The sequence below is a fragment of the Oncorhynchus tshawytscha genome, linkage group LG21, assembly GCF_018296145.1.
Source record: "Oncorhynchus tshawytscha isolate Ot180627B linkage group LG21, Otsh_v2.0, whole genome shotgun sequence".
Lineage (NCBI taxonomy): Eukaryota > Metazoa > Chordata > Actinopteri > Salmoniformes > Salmonidae > Oncorhynchus > Oncorhynchus tshawytscha.
The window spans coordinates 18154699-18179986 of NC_056449.1; the positions used below are offsets into that span (position 1 = coordinate 18154699).

General features: G+C 41.2%; 1 protein-coding gene and 1 pseudogene across 11 annotated transcripts in view; one reads left to right on the plus strand and one right to left on the minus strand.

Annotated features, from left to right (window-relative positions):
- Positions 1–312: 312 nt before the first annotated feature.
- On the minus strand, positions 313–4093 carry LOC112247603 (annotated as a pseudogene).
- Positions 4094–8772: 4679 nt separating this feature from the next.
- The window catches only part of LOC112247599 (rap guanine nucleotide exchange factor 2), a 163861-nt gene continuing 147345 nt past the window's right edge, over positions 8773–25288 (plus strand). For 10 of the 11 annotated variants that reach the window (XM_042303152.1, XM_042303160.1, XM_042303156.1 and 7 more), the window contains exon 1: positions 8777–9430. In XM_042303152.1, the coding sequence (XP_042159086.1) occupies positions 9362–9430 (69 nt within the window). In that variant the 5' untranslated portion in view covers positions 8777–9361. Of the gene's footprint in view, positions 9431–25288 lie in introns of all 11 variants that reach the window. The other variant, XM_042303165.1, reaches the window with a different exon arrangement.

The following is a 25288-nucleotide window of genomic DNA, read 5'->3' on the forward strand; positions in this document are numbered from 1 at the left end:
TTGATACCCAAGAAGACTCAAGGCTGTAATCGCTACCAAAGGTGCTTCAACAAAGTACTGAGTAAAGGGTCTGAATACTTATGTAAATGTGATGTATATATATATTTTTATATATATATACATTTGCAAAAATGTTTTTTTAAAACTGTTTTTGCTTTGTCATTATTGAGTATTGTGTTAAGATTGATAAGGGGGAAAAACTATTTAATACATTTTAGAATAAGTAACAAAATGTGGAAGAAGTCAAGGGGTCTGTATAGCGTATATCCAGCTATGAAATGTGTCCTACATTCTTTGGTAAGGGAGGAAATGTCACATTCCTAGAGTTAATGACTTACTGTTGAGAAGAACATATTTGTTATTGTCTTGGCTGTAATTTTCATACTTGTTGTGCGCCCAAACGATTTTGCTGCGGGCCTCGACAGATTGCTTATCTAGAAAGTGGGGTGGTGAATGCCTGCAAAAGTGGAAGTGGTGAATAATGGTTGGAGAACAAAGCACATACATTCACTCAACATGCCTGCTTTGGTGCTATCACTTTCCCATTGGAAATGTGCACAGAGCGCAGGTAAAATGATTCTGACTGACTGAAAATAAAATACATTCAATAAAGTATGGGTTACCACATGTGGGGCCTACCATGGGTTTTGATATCTGTTGGTGACTCTGTCCTCAAGGCCGGAGTGGAATTCAGCTCTCTACAGGAACAACATGGTCTGAGTCACTTCAAAACTTCTATGTTATAACAGTTAAATGGATGGCTGAATAAAAATGTCACAATTGAAGTGGCTTTGTCTTAATACCCATGTAATGCTGTCATCAGAATGAGTGTATGTATGTGTAAGAATAGGGTCATGAGCTGTGACAACTTTGGGAATTGTGACTAGAGTATTGTCTTCTTACAACACTCTGTGCATCGTGACATGGGACAATTGTGACATCATTTGTTGAGAATCATATGATTGCAGTTTTGCCTTATGACAACATTTTGACTATTGTGACAGGTGAGCATTTTGACATCATGACTATATTATTCTTTTATGACAACATAATGACCATTGTGACAGGTGAGCATTATGACATTATAGTATTGTTTTATGACATTGTAACGGGATTCGTCCTCCTCTGACGAGAAGTATGAGAGATCAGACCAATATGCAGCGTGGTAAATGTCCATTTTAATAATAATACTGAACACTACAAAAATACAAAACGTGAAATGAACAAACAAAAATCGAAACAGTCCCGTGTGGTACAAACACAGACACAGGAAACATTAACCCACAACTCAAAAGTGAAACCAGGCTACCTAAATATGGTTCTCAATCAAGGGCAACGATAAACAGCTGCCTCTGATTGAGACCCATACCAGGCAAAACACAGAAAACCCAAAACATAGAAAAAGGAACATAGACAACCCACCCAACTCACGCCCTGACCATACTAAAACAGACATAAAAGAACTAAGGTCAGAACATGACAAACATTCTTACCATTGTGGCAGGTCAAATCAATAATGTTACCATGAACCATTTAGACATGCTGAATGACTTTTCATATAATACTGATATCAGTCTAGATAAGACAAGCTTACATTAGCATATGTTGCATTCGCTTTATGTCATACCACAATAAAATATATGATGCGGCTAATCTACTAAATGTTCATCAAGGTCGTCTAACTCCCTCCTTTATTAATAATCTAATTAACATCCAGCTCACAGGCTTCATTTGGGCTCCACCTTAATTTGCATATTGCTGAGCGGAGTCCTTCTGTTCAACTGCTGGTGATATTGCATGCCCCATCCCACCTCTCCAATGTAGCAATGTTTGGGGGGGTAGGGTGCAGGGAGTAGGCCGGCACAGGTCATTCAAATCGCTTGTACCCATAGGTGACAAAGGGCCAACCCCAATCTAGCGGGGAAAGTCGATGAATCTTGCACTGTAGTCTCCAATTCCATCTGGACCTTGTTAGAATCAACATAGTGAAATGTGAAAACCATTCATACATAGTGAACAACACAGAGCCCTAATCTAAAGTAGTACCCTTTAGAGGGCATTTGCCAATGTGTAAGGGTTTTCCTGTGGTGAAGGAGAAGCGGACCAAAATGCAGCGTGGTGGTTATTCATGTTCTTTAATAAAGGAACTAGACATGAAATAACTAACAAAACAATAAATGTGCGAAAACCTAAACAGTCCTATCTGGTGCAAACACAGAGACAGGAACAATCACTGGCGCCTCTGGGCTGAGGGGCTCTGGCGCCTCTGGGCTGAGGGGCGGGAGCTCTGGTAGCGCCGAACAGGCGGGAGACTCCAGCTGCGCTGGAGAGGAAGGCTCTAGCAGCGCCGGAGAGGCGGGAGACTCCGGCAGCGCTGGAGAGGAGGAAGGCCCCGGCAGCGCTGGACAGGCGGGACGCACTGTAGGCCTGATGCGTGGTGCTGGCACTGGTGGTACTGGGCCGAGGACACGCACAGGAAGCCTGGTGCGGGGAGCTGCCACCGGAGGGCTGGTGTGTGGAAGTGGCACTGGATGGACCGGACCGTGTAGGCGTACTGGAGATCTTGAGAGCAGGGCTGGCACCAACCGCCATGGCTGGATCTTCACCCTAGCCCGGCAGATGTGGGAAGCTGGGATGTAGCGCACCGGGCTAAGCATGCGTACTGGGGACACCGTGCGGACCACCGCATAACACAGTGCCTGACCAGCACCACGCCCGCCATGGTTAGCACTGCTAGGAGCACTGTAGTGCTGAGATGGCACAGGACGTGCAAGGCTAGGGAGATGCACAGGAGGCCTGGTGCGTGAGGCTGACACAGTCTTCACCAGACCCCTAGCACGCACCTCAGGATGAGTATGGAGAGCTGACCCAGGTGCCATTAAATCCCTGACACGCTCCATCGGGCGAATGTCGTGCCTCATGCACCAAACCAGCAACTCCCTCATATCTCTCTCCTCCAATTTCCCCATTAACTCCTTCACAGTCTCTGCTTCGCTCACCCCCAACACCAGCTCAGGTTCTGAGCTCCTCCTTGGCTCCTCACGATAAACGGGGGGAGTTGGCTCAGGTCTGACTCCTGACTCTGCCACACTCCCCCTGTGCCCCCCCAAGAAATTTTTGGGGCTGACTCTCGGGCTTCCGTCCACACCGCCGTGCTTGCTTCGCCAATCTCATTCTCCTGTAACCTTCCGCGCACTGCTCCATCGAATCCCAGGCGGGCTCCGGCACTCTCCCTGGGTCGACCGCCCACCTGTCTATTTCCTCCCAAGTAGTATAGTCCATATTCTTGCCGTCCAAACCGTCCTCCCATGTCCATTCCTCTTTTCGCTGCTGTTGCCCGTTACCACGCCGCTTGGTCCTGTTGTGGTGGGTGATTCTGTAAGGGTTTTCCTGTGGTGAAGGAGAAGCGGACCAAAATGCAACGTGGTGGTTATTCATGTTCTTTAATAAAGGAACTAGACATGAAATAACTAACAAAGCAATAAAAGTGTGAAAACCTAAACAGTCCTATCTGGTGCAAACACAGAGACAGGAACAATCACCCACAAACACACAGTGAAACCCAGGCTACCTAAGTATGACTCTCAATCAGAGACAACTAATGACACCTGCCTCTGATTGAGAACCATACTAGGCCGAAACATAGAAATACCCAAAACCTAGAAAAACAAACATAGACTGCCCACCCAACTCACGCCCTGACCATACTAAATAAATACAAAACAAAGGAAATAAAGGTCAGAACGTGACACAATGAAAGGGTTGTGTCAAGTATCTGTTATCCACTCACCCCCACAGTTCCTTGTCCTGACCCATCTACATGTCATTGAAATCACAAAATACCAATAAGCATATCATGAAACATCCTCAATGTATAATTTAAAAATAAGCCTAATTATAATTGCACCATGAATAAAATGGAACATACTGTAGGTTACACACCATAGCCTACGTAGCTAATAAGAAGTGATTGTTGTAACCTACTTATACAAAATTGTACAATAAACCCAAGAATTACATGACACATACCGGTATAAACCAGAATTAGAAGGCTTTTTGGGGGCCTTCCTTGTACCATTGTGCTTATCTCCATTGGAACTTTTCATTTCATACTAGATAGTCTATTAGCAGCCAAATACACAGTTACCGCAGGACGCTCGCGGTCGATATGTGAGCCCAGTGTGCGCTGGTGATGAGGTCAGTGGGCTGTTGCAATGCGACACATAGTTGTCACCATGCTTTCAAGACAACTGGGAACTCTTATTTTTACTGTTTATTCATTATACAAAAACACACAATCGTTCAAAAGTTTGGGGTCACTTAGAAATGTCCTTGTTTTCCATGAAAACATACATGAAATTAGTAAATATAGTCAAGACGTTGACAAGGTTATAAATAATTATTTAATTGAAATAATAATTGTGTCCTTCAAACTTTGCTTTCGTCAAAGAATCCTTTGTTTTGCAGCAATTACAGCCTTGTAGACAATTGGCATTCTAGTTGTCAATTTGTTGAGCTAATCTGAAGAGATTTCACCCCATGCTTCCTGAAGCACCTCCCAAAAGTTGGATTGGCTTGATGGGCACTTCTTACGGTCAAACTGCTCCCACAACAGCTCAACAGCGTTGAGTTCCGGTGACTGTGCTGGCCACTCCATTATGGACAGAATGCCAGCTGACTGCTTCTTCCCTAAATAGTTATTGTATAGTTTGGAGCTGTGCTTTGGGTCATTGTCCTGTCTTAGGAGGAAATTGGCTCCAAATAAGCACAGGGTATGACATGGTGTTGCAAAATGGAGTGATAGCCTTCCTTCTTCAAGAACCCTTTTACCCTATTCAAATCTCCCCCTTTACCACCACCAAATCACCCCCAAACCATCACATTGCCTCCACCATACTTGACAGATGGCGTCAAGCACTTCTTCACCATCTTTTCATTTTTTTTCTGCGCCTCACAAATGTTCTTCTTTGTGATCTGAACACCTCAAACTTAGATTAGTCTGTCCATAACACTTTTTTCTAATCTTCCTCTGTCCAGTGTCTGTGTTCTTTTGCCCATCTTAATCTTTTCATTGGCCAGTCTGAGATATGGATTTTTCTTTGCAACTCTGACTAGAAAGCGAGTATCCCTGAGTCGCCTCTTCACTGTTGACGTTGAGACTGGTGTTTTGCGGGTACTTTAATGAAGCTGCCAGTTGAGGACTTGTGAAGCATCTGTTTCTTAAACTAGACACACTAATGTACTTGTCCTCTTGCTCAGTTGTGCACTGGGGCCTCCCACTCCTCTTTCTATTCTGGTTAGGGCCAGTTTGCACTGTTCTGTGAAGGAAGTTGTAAGAGATCTTCAGTTTCTTTGCAATTTCTCGCATGGAATAGCCTTCATTTCTCAGAACAAGAATAGATGATGTGTTTCAGAAGAAAGTTATTTGTTTCTGGCCATTTTGAGCCTGTAATCGAACCCACAAATGCTGATACTCCAGATACTCAACTTGTCTAAAGAAGGCCAGTTCTATTGTTTCTTTAATCAGAACAACAGTTTTCAGCTGTGCTAACATAATTGCAAAAGGGTTTTCTAATGATCAATTAGCCTTTTAAAATGATAAACCTGGATTAGCTAACACAACGTGACATTGGAACACAGGAGTGATGGTTGCTGATAATGGGCCTCTGTACGCCTATGTAGATATTCCCTAAACAAATCTGCTGTTTCCATCTACAATAGTCATTTACAACATTAACAATGTCAACATTGCATTTCTGATCATTTTGATGTTATTTTAATGGACAAAAAAATAGCTCTTCTTTCAAAAATCAAGACATTTCTAAGTGAACTCAACCTTGTGAACTGTAGTGTATACAGTAAATAACATAAAACACAAAAACACTTAGTCAGACAACATATGAATTTCTCTCCTAAAATTAAGAAAACCAAGAATATATTTAATAATTACGTACAAAGGGATCTTTCTATAATTGGGAGAGTGCTTCAGTCCAAGCTTTGTGTACCCCTCATTATCTTTATTTGTAAATCTCTCTACCTGTTAAGAGATCAACAAGACATTTCTTGACTTCATCTGGAAAAGTAAGTCTCACAAATTAAAAAAGTCAGTCCTCTCAAATAAAAAATCTGAAGGTGGTCTGGAAGTGTTGGATTTTGTTGACATAAATAACCCTTTCAAGATCAATTGGTTGAAAAGATGTTTGGTCAATACAGAATTCATTAGGTATTTCATTCCAAACAATGTGTTTAATAAATTGTGAGTTCTTCTATTTGTACTGAAATGTAATTATATTCCTGAAAGATTACCCACTAAAGTTGCTAGGTTTTACCAACAAGCTTTAATGCCCCGGAAAATATGTTTCCTGCACAATTTTTCCCCACATAAAGCTCTTTCGTGGAATAATTCAGACACAACTGAAAGGAATGAGTCATTGTTCTACCCTAGCTGGCATGAGAGGAATATTTACTTTGTTCATGTTTTTGACAACAGGGGTAATATTCTTTCATCTGAACAATTTATGACATTGAATGAGTTTCCAATACCTTTTCAGAGTTTATTTATGTGATCAAAGCCATTCTCAGTGGTCTAACTACAATAATGAAAACTCATCTAGCTTTGGTGATGATCACAGAGCTTATCCAGAACTCAGTTTGGAAGAAGTGGGTGTCACACCCGGATCTGTTTCACCTGTCTTTGTGATTGTCTCCACCCCCTCAAGATGTCACCCATCTTCCCCATTATTCCCAGTGTATTTATTCCTGTGTTCTCTGTTTGTCTGTTGCCAATTGTTCTTGTCATGTCAAGCTTACCAGTGTGTTTTTCCAAGCTCCTTTTTTTTCTAGTCTCGGTTTTTCTATTCCTCCCTGTTCTGGCCTCTTGCCCGCCTTGACACTAAGCCTGCTGGCCTGATCATTCAGCCAGCCCTGACCTCAAACCTGCCTTACCGCCCTGTAACATTTGGAACTCTGAACTGGTTTATGAACTTTTGCCTGTCCTCGACCTGCCTCTTGCCTGCCCCTTATTGTTCAATAAATATCAAAGACTCGAACCATCTGCCTCCTGTGTCTGCATCTGGGTCTTGCCCTGTGTCGTTAGAGTGGGCTTACTTGCAAAGCTTGTTATGACAAATAAGACAAATTTTCCGTTCACGGAACCAACTTGAAACATTTTCTGGAACATGCTTATTACTGACATTGTCTCGAAAAAAGCTTAGTTAATGCCTTACAAATATTGTATACCCAACAAATGTAAGGATGTGCACTTTAAGATTCTACATAAGATAAATCCATGTAATTCCATGTTGTCCAAATTTGTTGATATTGATGATATCTGCATTTTCTGCAAAAATGCGGGGTGAAAATCTGACTCAGTTGTTCTATGAATCTAAATCTGTGAGATATTTTTGGAAAAACCTTGCAGAATACTTACTTACTCATGTTTTTGACATGAATGATATATGTTACTATTGCAATGATAAGACAATTGAAATGATTGTGAACATTTTTATTCTTGTTGCCAAATACTTTACAGAAAAAAAATCCAGATTTCTATACTAAAATTACAAATATTTTTGATTGAATTTAATCCTCTTGTAAAGACAATGTCCATAGTGAATCATTATAATGCTATTTTTTTCTGAGTGAATACAATTGCACTAGAATTGTCATTTATATATATATATACAGTATCTATTCCTTTTTTAAAAATTAAAATATTTTGACATAAACCAGAGCAACAATTTGTAATCAATATTTAATAAAGTAATTGGTCTCCAATTGTCAATGAGAGGAGGGTCTTTATCAGGCTTCGGAATCAGTGAAATAAGACCCTGTACAACTGGGAACTTGTAAAAAAAATGAAATCATAACATCAGGGATCTTTAAGTCGAAAAGTCGAAACTTGGAATTCCGAGTTGGATGATGGTTCAAAACTATTTTTTTGTTGTTGTGCTAATAAGTTTGTGCTTTCAAGTGCTATTAAGATATAGGAAACACGGAAATGTACGACTTGCTAACTGGTTGTAGTTCACAGGAGGTTGGTGGCACCTGTATTGAGGAGGGCAGACTCGTGGTAATGGCTAGGGCGGAATGAGTGCAATGGTATCAAATACATCATACACATGGTTTCCAGGTGTTGGATGCCGTACAATTAGCTCCGTCCCGGACATAATTATGAGCCTCCCAAACCTCAGCAGCCTCCTGTAGTATTGTAGTTATACACCTGTTGTGTTCAACCAGTTAGCAATTCATACATTTCCAAGTTTCCTAGTTCCGACTAGCACATGAATGCGACATTAAACACACTGAAGTTGGAAAACTGAGATTTCCCAGTTGTTTTGAACTTCTCCAATTTTACAAAATGTAAATATACCATTGGCCACAGATTTTTCTTGAATATAAGAGCTTGAACAGCACTGAAGCATACAAATATAACACGTGGTTAGAATAAGGAAATATAATATCATTAAATGGAGTTGAATATAACTTTTTCCCCATTTCCTACTTCTACACTTTATATTTTCCTCCATATATCAAAGCAGAATGAAATTCCAGTCAAATAGAGTTTCATGTTGTCAATAAATAGGAAAAAAAATCTGATATTTTCACATCGTTAAGGTCCATAACAATTCATTGTTCCCAAATGTGCATAAGTATTTGCCCCTTCGGTAGCCTATCTGTGTGTTTTATTCCAGGTTCTGTCATTGGATGGCGACAAAGGATAGCTTTGTAGGCCACAATGCATTGTCCCCCGGCTCTATTTTTGTAAATGGACTCGCCCATGAGCTTTCCCTTGTGTCAGTCACCATGGCGGCATACAGCAGAAAGCTGTGGCCTCATCGTCACTTTTAAGCCTATCATAATGTTTTTTTTAAAGGTTGCCTTTCTACATGTATAGGGTTATTATTTAAAAAAATGGACAACCGGTTACTGTCAGGATAGATTTCTACTTTTTTCTTTGAAGGCGGATACATGAAATTGTGGCAAACGCAAAAATGCTGAAGATCAATGGATTGGCTTTTAGTGTCGGTTTAGATAAAGGAACCGTTTTACCATAATACAAATTGTACAGCAACAGATCTATTGTGTTGGAATCTGGATTATTCGATCCGCGCCTTGATAGCAAGTTTGTTTGGACTGGTGGCAGCCTTCTGGTATCGGTTTGGGGACATAATAAACCCCGAGGCTCATATTGTGGCCTGGCCGGGGGGACTAATTATCCATTTTTAACACACTAGAGTTTTCTTAGTGGATAACAAAGTGGGAACAAGGATTGTGGCTTGGTCTGTGCATACCCAGACCGCGAACATTAAATTGTCAACAAGATAAGCAATTGAATTGTTTTTAACGCGTCTTCAAAACAATGGCGTCTTATGTGGATAACAGTTTTCGTCAAGCTGTGATGATGAATCCGGCGGAAAGAACGCAACAGGTCAGTATAATTATTTGATTAGCCTTCAGTGATGCTAATCTGATGTTGTAATTTGTGAAACCTCTCTGCTACTGTCAGTGTTCTATAATTTCCCGCTACCACCCCTTCGCTACATTGTTACATTCTTATTTTCTGCGTTACTGTTGCCATGCGGCTACAGTGTTACTTATCCTGACTACATCCCGGTAAAGCTCTATCATTGGAAGATAATCTCTAGCTACTTTACATAACAGGATTTGATAGTAACCCAGCCACTTATGTCATGAACATATTCAGACTTCAGAGCGCATCAGAGTTTACGTTTCCTGTATTTTCCAAACGACAATGTAAACCGGCTATATTGTTTCCCAGACAGTGAAATAGGCTACGAATTTGCTCAATATGTATTTAAACAGCATACAAAACATAAACCTACACTAATGCTATTGGCCTGAACCAATTCCAAACAAACCTTAAATGTGTGTCATTAGGCATATTGAGCTTGAATGGAAATGTTTTGATTAATAGACACTGTTTCAGCTGTACACTTTAGGCCTCTCCTAGAAGTGACTTAAATAATCAGGACTCCTTATCTGTAGCCGCTTGAATTGGCTGCATGGGACAGTTGGCAGTAATCAAGTTCAGCGGACTATATCGGTTAAATTTTCACATGCTATTGTTTATTGCAACGGTAGTTATTTCCAGTACATTTCAACCATCAGGCAATTGGTCCTGGCGCCCTGCGGTTTGTTCACAGCAAGAGATACGCACGATGGGCCAGAGAATCGATAGACCACTTAAAATAGTGGGCGAGGCGATAGTGACACTGCCACATGCTGATGTATCTGACATTGAGGAAACAATTACGTCTGTCACGTGTTGTCATTGCTGTCTCGTTAACCGTGTGCTAGTAGATCTACACATTTAATTTTGTTTCATAGTGGAGCATACCATTCTAGTCATCTGTGCATGTACTACATTAGTACAACATAATAATAAATGAATATGGCATCATGCCTGTCGCTCTCATCTCCATAGCTCTTCAGGAAACAATGAGCATAACCAAAAGTATAACCATGTCACACTACGCCTATTGGTGTGTCAATGTCTCTGTTTACGTTATCCGTCAACCAAGCCACCATATTCTGTCCACATACTGTTCATAATATCTACATCCCATTACATACAGTGAGTTCGGGAAGTATTCAGACCCCTTGACTTTTCCCACGTTTTGTTACATTACATCCTTATTCTGAAATTGATTAAATAAAATATATTACTCAGTCTACACACAATAACCCATAATTACAAAGCGCAAAACAGTTAAAAAAAAAATGTTTACAAATGTATTACAAATAAAAAAACAGATACCTTATTTATAAAATCCCTGAGCTGACAAGGTAAAAATCTGTCGTCCTGCTCCTGAGCAAGGCAGTTAACCAACAGTTAGTTCCCTTGCGGAAGACACATTTCAGTTTACTGCATTGTTGTACAGCTGTCTAGGTATCCCCCTTTCTCCTTTAAATAAGTATTCAGACATTTTGCTATGAGACTTGAAATTGTGTGCATCCTGTTTCCATTGATCATCCTTGATGTTTCTACAACTTGATTTTAGTCCACCTGTGGTAAATTCAATGGATTGCACATAATTTGGAAAGGCACACACCTGTCTATATAAGGTCCCACAGTTGTCAGTGCATGTCAAAGCAAAGCCAAACCATGAGGTTGAAGGAATTGTCCGTAGAGCTCCGAGATAGTATTGGGTCGAGTTACAGATCTGGGGAAGGGTAACAAAAAAATGCCTGCAGCATTGAAGGTCCCGAAGAACAGTGGCCTCCATCATTCTTAAATGGAAGAAGTTTGGAACCACTAAGACTCTTCCAAGAGCTGCCCACCCGGCCAAAACTGAGCAATCGAGGGAGAAGGGCCTTGGTCTGGGAGGTGACCAAACACCCGACGGTAACTCCGACAGACTGGGAGACTAGTCAGGATCTAGGGAAAAAATGAACGGCGCAAAGTACAGAGATCCTTGATGAAAATCTACTCCAGAGGGCTGAGCACCTCAGACTGGGTTGAAGGTTCACCTTCCAACAGGACACGACCCTAAGCACACAGCCAAGACAATGCAGGAATGTCTTCGGGACAAGTCTCTGAATGTCCTTGAGTGGCCCAGCCAGAGCCCGGACTTGAAGCCGATCAAACATCTCTGGAGAGACCTGAAAATAGCTGTGCAGCGATGCTCCCCATCCAACTAGACAAATTTGAAAAACTGTTTTTGCTTTGTCATTATTGGTTATTGTGTGTATATTGAGGGGGGAAAAAACTATTTTAATACATTTCAGAATAAGGCTGTAACGTAACAACATTTGGGAAAAGTCAAGGGGTCTGAAGACTTTCCGAATGCACTATATATACAGTACCAGTCAAGTTGACACACCTACTCATTCAAGGGTTTTTGTTTTATTTTTTTAAAAGATTGATTTAAATTGTAGAATAATAGTGAAGACATCAAAACTATGAAATATGGAATCATGTTGTAAGCCAAAAAGTGTTAAACAAATCAAAATATATTTTATATTTCAGATTCTTCAAAGTAGCCACCCTTTGCCTTGATGACAGCTTTTCACACTCTTGGCATTTTCTCAACCATCTTCATGAGGTAGTCACTTGGAATGCATTTCAAATAACAGGTGTGCCTTTAGTTAATTTTGGACCCCCCTTAACAATCAGTTGTGTTGTGACAAGGTAGGGGTGGAATAAAGAAGATAACCCTATTTGGTTAAAGACCAAGTCCATATTATGGCAAGAACAGCTCAAATAAGCAAAGAGAAATGACAGTCCATCATTACTTTAGGACATGAAGGTCAGTCAATCAGCGTAACGATGAAATTGGCTCTCATAAGGATCGCCACAGGTAAGGAAGACCCAGAGTTACCTCTGCTGCAGAGGATAAGTTCATTCGAGTTACCAGCCTCGGAAATTGCATCCCAAATAAATGCTTCACAGAGTTCAACAGACACATCTCAACATCAACTGTTCAGAGGAGACTGTGAATCAGGCCTTCATGGTCGAATTTCTGCATAGAAACCACTACTAAAGGACACCAATAAGAAGAGACTTGCTTGAGCCAATAAACACGATAGCAATGGACATTCGATCGATGGAAATCTGTCCTTTGGTCTGAGTCCAAATTTGAGATTTTTGATTCCAACCTCTGTTTTTGTGAAACGTAGAGTAGGTGAAGGGATGATCTCTGCATGTGTAGTTCTCACCGTGAAGCATTGAGGAGGTGTGCTTTGGTGGTGGCACTGCTAGAGTTTTTTAGAAATCAAGGCACACTTAACCAGCGTGGTTACCACAGCATGGGACTATCATTTGTTTTTAAACAGGACAATGACCCAACATCTCCAGGCTGTGGAAGGGCTATTTTATCAAGAAGGAAAGTGATGGATGGCTGCATCAGATGACGTGGCCTCCACAATCAATTGAGATGGTTTGGGATGAGTTGGACTGCGGAGTGAAGGAAAAGCTGCCAACAAGTGCTCAGCATATGTGGGAACTCCTTCAAGACTGTTGGGAATGCATTCCAGGTGAAGCTGGTTGAGTGTGCAAAGCTGTCAAGGAAAAGGATGGCTACTTTGTGGAATCTCCAATATAAGATATATTTTGATTTGTTTAACACTTATTTTGGCTACTACATGATTCCATATGTGTTATTTCATAGTTCTGATGTCTTCACTATTCTACAATTTAGAAAATAGTAAAAATAAAGAAACCCTTTAATGAGTGGGTGTTCTTAAACTTTTGACTGGTACAGTATACATTTATTCATTCCATTCTTTTACTGTTAGATTTGTGTGTATTGTTAGATAGGAACACAAGTATTTCGCTACACCCGCAATGCTGTTTGCTTGACTTCACAATGGAAACCTCATAATCTAGTAATTCCATAGCATTAACTCCGTTATCCCACTATGCACGTGCAGATCCAAATTCTGCAAGACTGTATTTGACGCTGATATGAGGGAACAAGTATTTGAAAAATGTGGACTCACCACAGTCCCCACAAGTTCTCCTTGAAAGTTGTCCAGAACTTTTTCCCATTTTTTACTAGGCACATCTTTGCACTTTTGTTTCGGAATTTTAACATGTCACTCATTTAAATATTCAGCTGGTAGTGTCCCCCTTACACAACTGACAGCATTTTAGTCTTATTGGAGATGGCATTCCCTCTTGGTATTAGCCTAGGTTTCAAAGATGTGTAATCATTAACACCTGGTTCTGACTGGTGGAGAGGAATAATAATAATAATAATAATAAAAAAGTAAAAGTTAAATTGATACACACCTTATTAGGCTTCCCACACAGCCATATTTCCATGTTACAGCGCTTGTTTATGGAAAACAAAGGAACGAGTGGACTACCTGTGGTAATTCACTTTTTGCGTCTCCTAAAATCTGTGTAAACGGTGACAGATGCCACAATCGTGTTGTCAGTGAAAAGTACTGTCTGCTGCAACTGTTAAAACAGTGCACAGTGTGTGTTTCAGCATTTATTACATTATTTTGGTGTGATATGAAAGTAGAGGGATTTCTGTTTCTAGAACTGTTCTGCAATTTTGCATTTACATTTTAGTCATTTAGCAGATGCTCTTTTCCAGAGCAACTTACAGTTGGTGCATCTTAAGATATTGAGGTGGGACAACCACATATCAGTCATAGTAAGTAATACATGTTCTCAAACTAGCTGTCAGCAAAGTCGGGGCTAGTAAGGGGGGGAGTCAAATGCGAGTGTTAGTTCACGAAATGCAATTGAGAATCGTTTGACGTTTTGATGGATTATTTCACTGTTTTAGCTTCCAGAGCCAATTCACCCTATAAACATAACATGTAATGTCCTTGGGCTAAGGAGTAACATTAGGCTTATTTTAGTCCAAGTTTGGGTTAGGTGGTAGCCTACTGATGTCATGTTGACTGATTGTCTCATAGAACAAAACATATATAAGATCTCCTAAGTCTGTGTTAACCTCAGACTTTATCCCATAATTCTATTCTTTCCCCATTTCGTTTTCTCCATAGGACTGGCTGAATGAATCAAAGGTAACTCATCTCTGTTTTTTAGGACTACAAGCTGGCGAGCTCTATAGAAAAGTAGCCTGGTTAATTTAAGTGGAAAAAATGACCTGGCTGAAAATGAATCTCTAATCGGCTGTACAGCCGGCGCTAGTGTCTAAGACGCAGCAGCCATCCAAGAAGGGACAATGGGTCAGACTTGTCAGCTCCTTGTAATTCTTTAGGCAGGTGCAAAAAGGCTAAGGCCATGAACAGTCACACACAGTCATCAAGACCTCTAGCTGCCAGTGAATCACACAGCTCAAATGTCAGGCCTACCACAGAGCTCAGACAGTGTCCTTGTGTGCTGAGTTTAGCATAGTAGTCAAACAGGGGCTAGTAATATCTAAGTGAAAAGGCAGTGAGGAGAAGGTGAAGACAGGAGGCCTAGAGAGACAGACATAGCTTGTTTCTCTCTCTAGTCAGGATGCTTTTTGAACCGAGCCAGCAGGACTGAAGGGCTGATGGCAAGACCGACTCAGATGAGAAGACATTTTTGATGTGACTGCTTTCATCCTGCTTGTTTTCATCCTGCTTGTTTGTGTCGATTCTGGTCTGTGACATCTGTCCTATTTTGGTCACCCAGACAGAACAGACTCATGCGAGACAGGCTTGATTGAGAAATAAAATGGATTGCGAAGAACTTTGTCTTATGCTTTTGCAAGCAGGAACCTTCTAGTTTGCCCATATAAAATGTGCTAAAAATAGGCAAAATGCTTCAAACTCCCAGTCCATAAGCACAAAAGCAACTTTCTTTGGCCTCTCCTCATGCCGCTAACCCTGTGGAACTTAAGTGATGTCACATGTTATTCTTGTATTGAAAGTGGAGGCAGAGCTCTGGCTTAACTGTTTACACACATGGCGATTACAGTTACGTATTCATCACATTATTAATACAGAAGCTACGTATTTCAAGGGAAAAAGGGAAGAAAAGCACAAAATGAACGATGCCTACACTCGCTCAGAGCACACTATTTAGGCAAAACCCTTGATTAGCTGGTTTTGGGGTTTTGTTTTCTTATCCAGTATTGGCTGTATTTCAGCTCATGATGACATTTGAGATAATGGGGGGGATGGAGCAATTCATTATTATTGACCGGTTGCATTGAGCCACAGTACATTAGAAATATTGATGTAGTGTACCAGAGTTGTAGTTAGTCAATGATTGCTGTTTAAATTTGTGAAATCTGTGACCTAGTGGGCAGTCCTTTGTTTTCTGTAGCAGACTGTAGCAATGGAGGACAGGGAAAAAAATACAGTTGAATTCCTCAGATTGCCTGGTTTGAATTGTGTGCCTGCATTTGAATTCCAGGCCACTGGAACACCTCATTGGAATACCAGGACCTTGTGTACCACAGTGCTAGTGTTTGTCTGTTAGTAAGCAAACCTAATAATGAGAAGGCCAATGAGATAGGCCTATCCTCTATATTCAAATCCGCTACAGGGACTGTACAAAAACAAATGGTCACAAGCCGTTGCACTTTGGCGCACAATTTAACCACACTGGACGGTCTGCTGAAATCGTCACTACCTTGCTCACTAGTGTATGTACCTCTCTGATAACAGGTTTCTGTATATTTCCGTCTCTGCATTACAATCTGTTGGAAGTTAATTTTTTTCTACTCTGTTCATAAAAGGTAAGATTACAATCCATTGGTCTCATTTTAAGGTGTGAAAATCCAATGTGGTGAATTATGAAATATCTAGGCTACCTCCACAGTAGGCTAAATCTAAAGAATACATACATCTCTTACTAATACACCTGCTCTCTGTGTTTCATAGATATCTTTCAGATACAGTAATGTTTTTGGAGAAGGGAAAGTACAAATCAAACAGGAATATTCAACAACCTTCATACAATGGACTAAAAGCTGACCATCCAGTGGTCCCTCTCTGTACATATTTTATCTTGTGTTCTAATGTTATGCTCTGACTACGCTATGGGTAATGCCCCTCCACACAGTAGCTGCTTTGAAGTGTTGCTAGGCTACTCGCTCCCTTCTATCACATTGCAAAACATGTTCCTGTGATCTGCTTCCATAGATTGTACACTTTGATCTGCCGCCATACTCGGTGCAGTACAAAGACGTAGCCCGTTTCTCTGTGTTCTCACGCCGCTTGGAGGGAAAACGGCTTTCCTCGCACTGCATGTTTCCTCAAGGTGCATTGCTCTCTCGCCCTATATCTGTCGGACTATAGACGGATCGGGACATTTCTTTGATGGTCATATGTTTTTGTCGGATGAATCGCCCTCATCTCATGGCAAAGGCATGTTTCAGTTCCTTATGACTCATGACATACAGTGGGGCAAAAAAGTACCAATTGTGCAAGTTTTCATCATAGGTACAAAATGAGAAAAAAAAATCCAGAAAATCACATTGTAGGATTTTTAAAAAATGAATTTATTTGCAAATTATGGTGGAAAACTTTTGTTATTGACCAAATAATTATTTATCTCAATACTTTGTTATATACCCTTTGTTGGCAATGACAGAGGTCAAACATTTTTGGTTTTCACACACTGTTGCTGCTATTTTGGCCCATTCCTCCATGCAGATCTCCTCTAGAGCAGTGATGTTTTGGGGCTGTTGCTGGGCAACACGGACTTTCAACTCCCTCCAAAGATTTTCTATGGGGTTGAGATCTGGAGACTGGCTAGGCCACTCCAGGACCTTGAAATGCTTCTTACGAAGCCACTCCTTCATTGCCCGGGCGGTGTGTTTGGGATCATTGTCATGCTGAAAGACGCAGCCACGTTTCATCTTCAATGCCCTTACTGATGGAAGGAGGTTTTCACTCAAAATCTCACGATACATGGCCCCATTCATTCTTTCCTTTACACGGATCAGTCGTCCTGGTCCCGTTGCAGAAAAACAGCCCCAAAGCATGATGTTTCCACCCCCATGCTTCACAGTCGGTATGGTGTTCTTTAGATGCAACTCCGCATTCTTTGTCCTCCAAACAAAGAGTTGAGTTTTTATGGCAAATTTGAGTATCAGTAGCCTAAACCTATTGATGCTACATTGAGCTGGGTGAATGGAATATGAATGACAGTCATTCAATACGATGTAATAGAAATAAGGCGAGCCATAAAACAAATAAAATCGCCACTGGTGTCTAGCCTTTGTACAACGCCAAGGATTTTTATATTTTCTGACTGTTGCACTATGCTATTCAGCGGTTGCTTATGACAATTCCCCCGGAGCCTGGAGGGGTAGTTAAGTACCAACGTATATTTTCAACTGGTTGGATTACCGAAATATGGTTCCTTTCCAACCCCTCCAACTTTTGATGTTCCCCGACTCTGTTTAACAATGGCTTTTCAAGAGTCCTTCAGTAGAGTCAAGAGAGGAAAGGGAGAAAGGTATTTATGGGGGCTCATAAACCTTACCCACAGGCCAACGTCATGACACAAGTATAAACACCATGGGACCACGCAGCCGTCATACCGCTCAGGAAGGAGACGCGTTATCTCCTAGATATGAACGTACTTTGGTGCGAAAAGTGCAAATCAATCCCAGAACAACAGCAAAGGACCTTGTGAAGATGCTGGAGGCTTGCAAGCCGAAAAACACATCCCCAACCGTGAAGCACGGGGGTGGCAGCATCATGCTGTGGTGGTGCTTTGCTTCAGGAGGGACTGGTGCAGTTCACAGAATAGATGGCATCACGAGGTAGGAAAATTATGCGGATATATTGAAGCAAAATCTCAAAGACATCAGTCAGGAAATTAAAGCGTGGTCGCAAATGGGTCTTCCAAATGGATGATCCAAAGCATACTTCTAAAGTTGTGGCAAAATGACTTCGGGACAAGAAAGTCAAGGTATTGGAGTGGCCATAACAAAGCCCTGACCTCAATCCTATAGAAAGTTGGTGGGCAGAACTGAAAAAGAGCGTGCGAGCATGGAGGCCCACAAACCTCAGTTACACCAGCTCTGTCAGGAGGAATGGGCCAAAATTCACCCAACGTATTGTGGGAAGCTTATGGAAGGCTACCTGGAATTTTTGGCCAAAGTTAAACAATTTAAAGGCAATGCTACCAAATACTAATTTGAGTGTATGTAAACTTCTGACTGACTGGGAATGCGATGAATGAAATAATAGCTGAAATAAATAATTCTCTCTCCTATTATTATGACATTTCACATTCTTAAAATAGTGGTGATCTTAACTGACCTAAGAGAGGGAATTTTTACTACTAAGTGTCTATGCATGTCAGGAGTATTTCACAATATCTGGCTAAGGTCTATGTAAGCTTCCGACTTCAGCTGTAGGTCGAGGTAAAGTGTCTATGCATAGATAATAAACTGAGTTGCAGCAGCATGAAAAAAGGGGGTCAATGTAGTGTTATGGCTTTGGGGTAGAAGCTGTTAAGGAGCCTTTTGGACATAGACTTGCCTCTCCGGTACCGCTTGCCATGCGGATGCAGGGGCTTGGTGTGTGAGTATAAACCATAGAGTAAGAGGTGAAGCAAGACGTTTCACCCTCGCTAAAATCTGTACAAAATAAGCCAAGTGTGATTCTGTGGGCTTTAAAAAAAATCTAAGCTTGTCACCTGCATTCCCTCCTTTGGGATGACTCCCCCCATTGTTAGGGCAGAGACATGCTCATCGTCATTATATACAGTTCTCTGGTGTAATTGGGAAGGTGCACATTGCACAGGATTGAAGGAGACGAGAACAAGCGGTCATTAACATTCATTAAAAAAAACATGATTTTTTGATTAACAGGCCTTTGGAATATTATGTAAAAACATTAATTTGAATTACACCGAACAAATATATAAAAGCAATGTAACAATTTATAATATTTTACTGAGTTACGGTTCATATAAGGAAGTCCGTCTATTTAAATAAAGTACGCCCTAATCTATGGATTTCACATGGGAATACAGATATGCATCTGGTCACCGATACAGTTGAAGTCGAAAGTTTCCAATGCATTTTTTTCACAATTCCTGACATTTAATCATAGTAAGAATTCACTGTCTTATGTCAGTTAGGATCACCATTTTATTTTAAGAATGTGAAATGTAGAGTAATAGTCTTTATTTCTTTATTCACATTCCCAGTGGGTCAGAAGTTTACATGCACTCAATTAGTATTTGGTAGCATTAACTTTACATTGTTTAACTTCAAATGTCAAATGTTTCGGGTAGCCTTCCACAAGCTTCCTTTGCTCGCACACGCTTTTTCAGTTCTGCCCACAAATTTTCTATGGGATTGAGGGCAGGGCACTCCAATACCTTGACTTTCTTGTCCTTAAGCCATTTTGCCACAACTTTAGAAGTTTGCTTGGGTTCATTGTCCATTTGGAAGACCCATTTGCGACCAAGCTTTAACTTCCCGACTGATGTCTTGAGATGTTGCTTCAATTTATCCACATAATTTTCCTCCCTCATGATGCCATCTATTCTGTGAACTGCACCAGTCCCTTCTGCAGCAAAGCACCCCCACAACATGATGCTGCCACCCCCGTGCGTCACGGTTGGGATGGTTTTCTTCAGCTTGCAAGCCTCCCCCTTTTTCCTCCAAACATAACGATGGTCATTATGGCCAAACAGTTCTATTTCTGTTTCATCAGACCAGAGGACATTTCTCCAAAAAATACGATCTTTGTCCCCATGTGCAGTTGCACACCGTAGTCTGGCTTTTTTTATGGAGGTTTTGGAGCAGTGGCTTCTTCCTTGCTGTGCGTCCTTTCAGGTTTTTGATTTATAGGACTCGTTTTACTGTGGACATAGATACTTTCGGGCCTGTTTCCTCCAGCATCTCCACAAGGTCCTTTGCTGTTGTTCTGGGATTGATTTGCACTTTTCGCCACCAAAGTGCGTTCATCTCTAGGAGACAGAACACATCTCCTTCCTGAGCGGTATGACGGCTGCGTGGTCCCATGGTGTTTATACTTGCGTAATATTGTTTGTATAGTACTATTGTTTGTACCTTCAGGCATTTGGAAATTGCTCCCAAGGATGAAACAGACTTGTGGAGGTCTACAATTTGTTTTCTGATGTCTTGGCTGATGACTTTTGATTTTCTCATGATTTCAAGCAAGGAGGCACTGAGTTTGAAGGTAGGCCTTGAAATATATCCACAGATACACCTCCCATAGGCTTATTGACATCATTTGAGTCAATCAGAAGCTTCTAAAGCCATGACATAATTCTCTGGGATTTTCCAAGCTGTTTAAAGGCACAGAAAACTTAGTGTATGTAAACTTCTGACCCACTGGAATTGATAGTGAGATTATCGTCAGTAAACAATTGTTGGAAAAATTACTTGTCATGCATGAAGTAGCAACCGATTTGTCAAAACTATAGTTTGTTAACAAGACATTTTTTTGGAGTGGTTGAAAAATCAGTTTTAATGACTCCAACCTAAAGTGTATGTAAACTTCCGACTTCAACTGTACCTTAAGAACAAGGTTGGGGATCAGAAAACCAATCATTGTCTGGTGTGACCACCATTTGCCTCATGCAGCAAGACACATCTCCTTCGCATAGTTGTCCAAGCTGTTGATTGTGGCCCGTAGAATGTGGGTCCAACTCCTCTTCAATGGCTGTGCGAAGTTACTGGTTATTGGCGGGAACTGGAACACAGTGTTGTACACGTCAACCCAGAGCATCCCAAACATGCTCAATGTGTGGCATGTCTGAGTGTATGCAGGCCATGGACATTTTAAGCCTGCAGGAATTGTGTACCGATCTTTGCGTCATTGGGCCATGCATTATCCTGCTGAAACATAAGATGAATGGCACGACAATGAACTTCAGGCTCACCTCATGGTATATCTGTACATTCAAATTGCCATCAGTAAAATGGAATTGTGTTTGTTGTCCGTAGCTTATGCCTTCCCCTACCATAACCCCACAACCACGGGGCACTCTGTTCACAACTTTGACTTCAGCAAACCGCTCGCCCACACAATGCCTTAAACGCTGTCTGGCATTTGCCCGGTACAGTTGAAACCGGGATTTCACCTGTGAAGGAACACTCTTGTCCAGCATGCCAGTGGCAATCGAAGGTGAGCATTTGCCCATTGAAGTCTGTTACGACACCAAACTGCAGACAGGTCAGGACAACGAGCACGCAGATGAGCTTCCCTGAGACGGTTTCTGACAGTTTGTGCAGAAATCTTGGTTTTGCAAACCCACATTTTCATCAGCTGTCTGGGTGGCTAGTCTCAGACAATCCCGCAGGTGAAGAAGCCGGATGTGGAGGAACAGGGTTGGTGTTACACATGGTCTGCAGTCGGGAGGCGGTTGAACATACTGTCAAATTCTCAAAAATGACGTTTTTTTAGGCTGCTTATGGTAGAGAAAGGAAAATTCCATTCTCTGGCAACACCCTTTCCTGCAGTCAGCATGCCAATTGCATGCTCCCACAACTTGTGCAGTTCTGTCACGACACAATGTCAATTTTAGTGGCCTTTTATTGTCCCCAATACAGTGTTCTCGATATGCCACGCCTGTCAGGTGGATGGATTTTTGTGGCAAAGGTGAAATGCTCACTAACAGGGATGTAAATACATTTGTGCACAAAATTGGAGAAATACGCCTTTCTCGCTTATGTAACATTTCTGGGATCTTATTTCAGATCATGAAACATGGGATCAACACTTTACATGTTGCATTTCTATTTTTGTACAGTGTAATTCAATATATTGTCAAAGTGTGTTTTAATCAGTTATTTGGTGATGTGACTATATTTAGTGTAGTTTTATCTAAAAAGATAAAGTCCTCCCCTTCCTCCACTGGTAGACAGAATAAATCATCCTCTTGCCCAGACACACACTATATACGTTTATGCTATTTTATTACACAGCTCACACTGTGCTTGGCATTGAATCTAATGCAGAACGGTATGGCGCCTGAGAAACAAAAGCACCAGAATTGCTTATGAGTGAAAATGGCCTTATGGCCTCGATTCCTACTGCACAGTGTAATCCTTCCTGTTCTTGAACTGGCCAGACATGAAGTGGATAAAATGGTGAACTGATTAGGAGTCTGTTAATCCTACAGTGCTGTAGTCCACTATACAGACTTAATGCTTGTTACAAAGGTCTTAGTGTTAGTGGGCTGTGTGTCTGCCACAACAGGGGTCATTGTCTGGGCACACGTGAAATTGTATTGGACAGTTTTTGTCTTGACTTCTGCCCTTTGTGACCAACCAAGGTCACCTTGGCCCTTTGCCACTTTCCAGTTGTTGCAATACCAGAAACCTTTGCCAGATGCCCACCCATCACTTATTGGCTCATGATTTAGATAAGTTGCTCTATCGCTGGTGACAGGATACATGCTGACGGTATCTCCTCTCACTCTCAAATGCCTTTTAGTATCTTTGAATGATCAATGTCAAAACAAACACTGGGACAAAATCGTTGCTCATCCTTCATCTCTCTGCCTACTTGCTTAAAGATTTCAATTTGTGTTCTCTTCATGCTAAACTAGGGCACAGATTGGTAGCCCCACTATCTCATAATAGTCTGCTTTCCCTTGATTATATAAAGTAAGGGAAAGCTCATCCGTTTTTGCGTCAAGAGTCACTCTTCCCAGACAATGTGAAGGGCTTTGAGACCTAGTCTAAATTAATTAATCTATCTTGTCTATCCATATGTTAACATGGGCAAAGTGCTGTAGCTGCTGTGCTGGGGATGCTGTTACGGCTTGACGTGAACAGAGAGAGCTGATTCATAACCCTTTCTGACAAAAGATATCCCTTTAGAAGAAGATCCAAGATGGCGTAGCAGTCGGACGTGTATTTTGTGTTGTCCCATGTATATATAGTTTTCTTCGTATATATTTGAATCTCTCTTTCCATCTACAGACAGAATATACTCTCCTACAACCCGCCTCACCCAATGTGGTACGGATTTGCTATTTTTGTACTTTAGAACTGGAACCCCCATCAGCGCTAGCCAGCTAACTAGCTACTAGCTAGTAGTCAGTTAGCCACTGCTAGCGGTCCTCCCTACTCTTCTACATTTGCACACACTGTACATAGATTTTTCTATTGTGTTATTGACTGTATGTTTGTTTATCCCATGTGTAACTCTGTTGTTTTTGTCCCACTGCTTTGCTTTATCTTGGCCAGGTCGCAGTTGTAAATGAGAACTTGTTCTCATTTGGCCAACCTGGTTAAATAAAGGTGAAATAAAAATGACATAAGCAAGAACAGCTGTCTTTATTCATGGGGCCATTGTCAAACAAAACATCTCAAAGCGTGGCCAACGGGTAATTGTGACTGGCTTGAGTCTCATGCAGGAAAAATCAACAAGGTTTTGACATTTTATTGAATTAAACAACTGGATAATGAAAATATATGCCTACATCGCTTATTGTTGTTGGAGTTATGCATGCTCCTTTGCAAAATGTAAAACTATGAAGTCCACTTCTGAGTAATCTGCCTTTTAACATTTTGTTTTAAAATTGTCATCAAATTGCCTACCCTTGTTATTTAGACTCCAATTGCAGTAACTAAGCACAACATTGTTATTTAATGAGCAATGACAAATCCTGACTTGTTCCTGCGGTCCTGATGATTTCATGTGCCCTGCACAGCAGATTGGAATTGTGGGTTTCAAATAGGTGCAGTGTGTCCCTCTATCTGTGTAATTGGTCCCTGAGGGATTGTCTGACCTGTGGCTGGTCACGTATCCAAGACCCTGTCCCTCTTCTGCCTATCAAAGAAAAATGTCTGTTGCTCGCCAGCTTGATCCTAATCCAATTCTGCCTTAAATGTCCGAGAGGTTTTTTTCCTCCCCTTTCCCTCTTTTGGGAAAAAGGGTCATTATCTCTGGTAGAGCCTTGCCTCGGCTGGACTTCCGGCTAGATCATTTCTAAACGGCTCAAGCCTCGGCTACCAGACTGGCAACCTCAAGATTAGCCGGCCACTCTTTCCCCACACTGTTCACCATTGTCTTTACAAGCCAGCTTCTTACAACATTTACTTCTGAGATTGACTTGCTTGAAGGCTTGGCAGTATGCTATTGCTCATTTCTGACCGGTTACCTGTATCTGTTAGATAATGTGCCATATTCTTGTAATGACATCATCTCTAAGTCAACATTTTTGATTTTGAGTGCCTCTGACATCACTTTAAAGATTCCCTCCCACTGTACTTTTAGTTCAAAGGTGAGGAAGCATATGTGATGCACTGTAAATTGCATGATGTATTACAAGGCATAATTTTTTATATTGTGATAGACCTAGTTCTGGCTAAGTGACTGGCTTGACCTCAAACTGACATCCATTGCCAGGTTTCTCCCAAATGGCCTGGAATCTCCTTTGCATTTAAACTGTTCCTGCTGAGAACAAATGCTTTGCATAACTCATCTTGTAATCATTACTATTCATATTGCCTATGTGGTACGTACATTGTTGATGCAATTTTGCCTAACAGCTAAGAATGTTGTCTTGCATAATACCATATTAGTGGTGCTTTTTCCTGGAAGATGTTTTGTGCTCTACTTCAGAATAACATTGAATGTTGTTTTTTTGTTCTTTTATTTAACGAGACCTGTTGCTGTCTCCCTGCCTTAAGGGCAATGTGTACTACAGAGTTGAGCAGCAGCTGCTCCAATATTATGCCCTCTTCTGTAGGGCTGTGCACTATACTGTCTTGTACAATATACTGGTATTGATACACGGACCGGTTTGGGTTTTTACTTTACCTTGCATTTCCAATGTTTGGTTTGTTAAATGTGATAGGCCACTCCTCTGTGTGTAACATCTGTTTTTATACTTCATCGTTTACTCTGCTACTTGAGT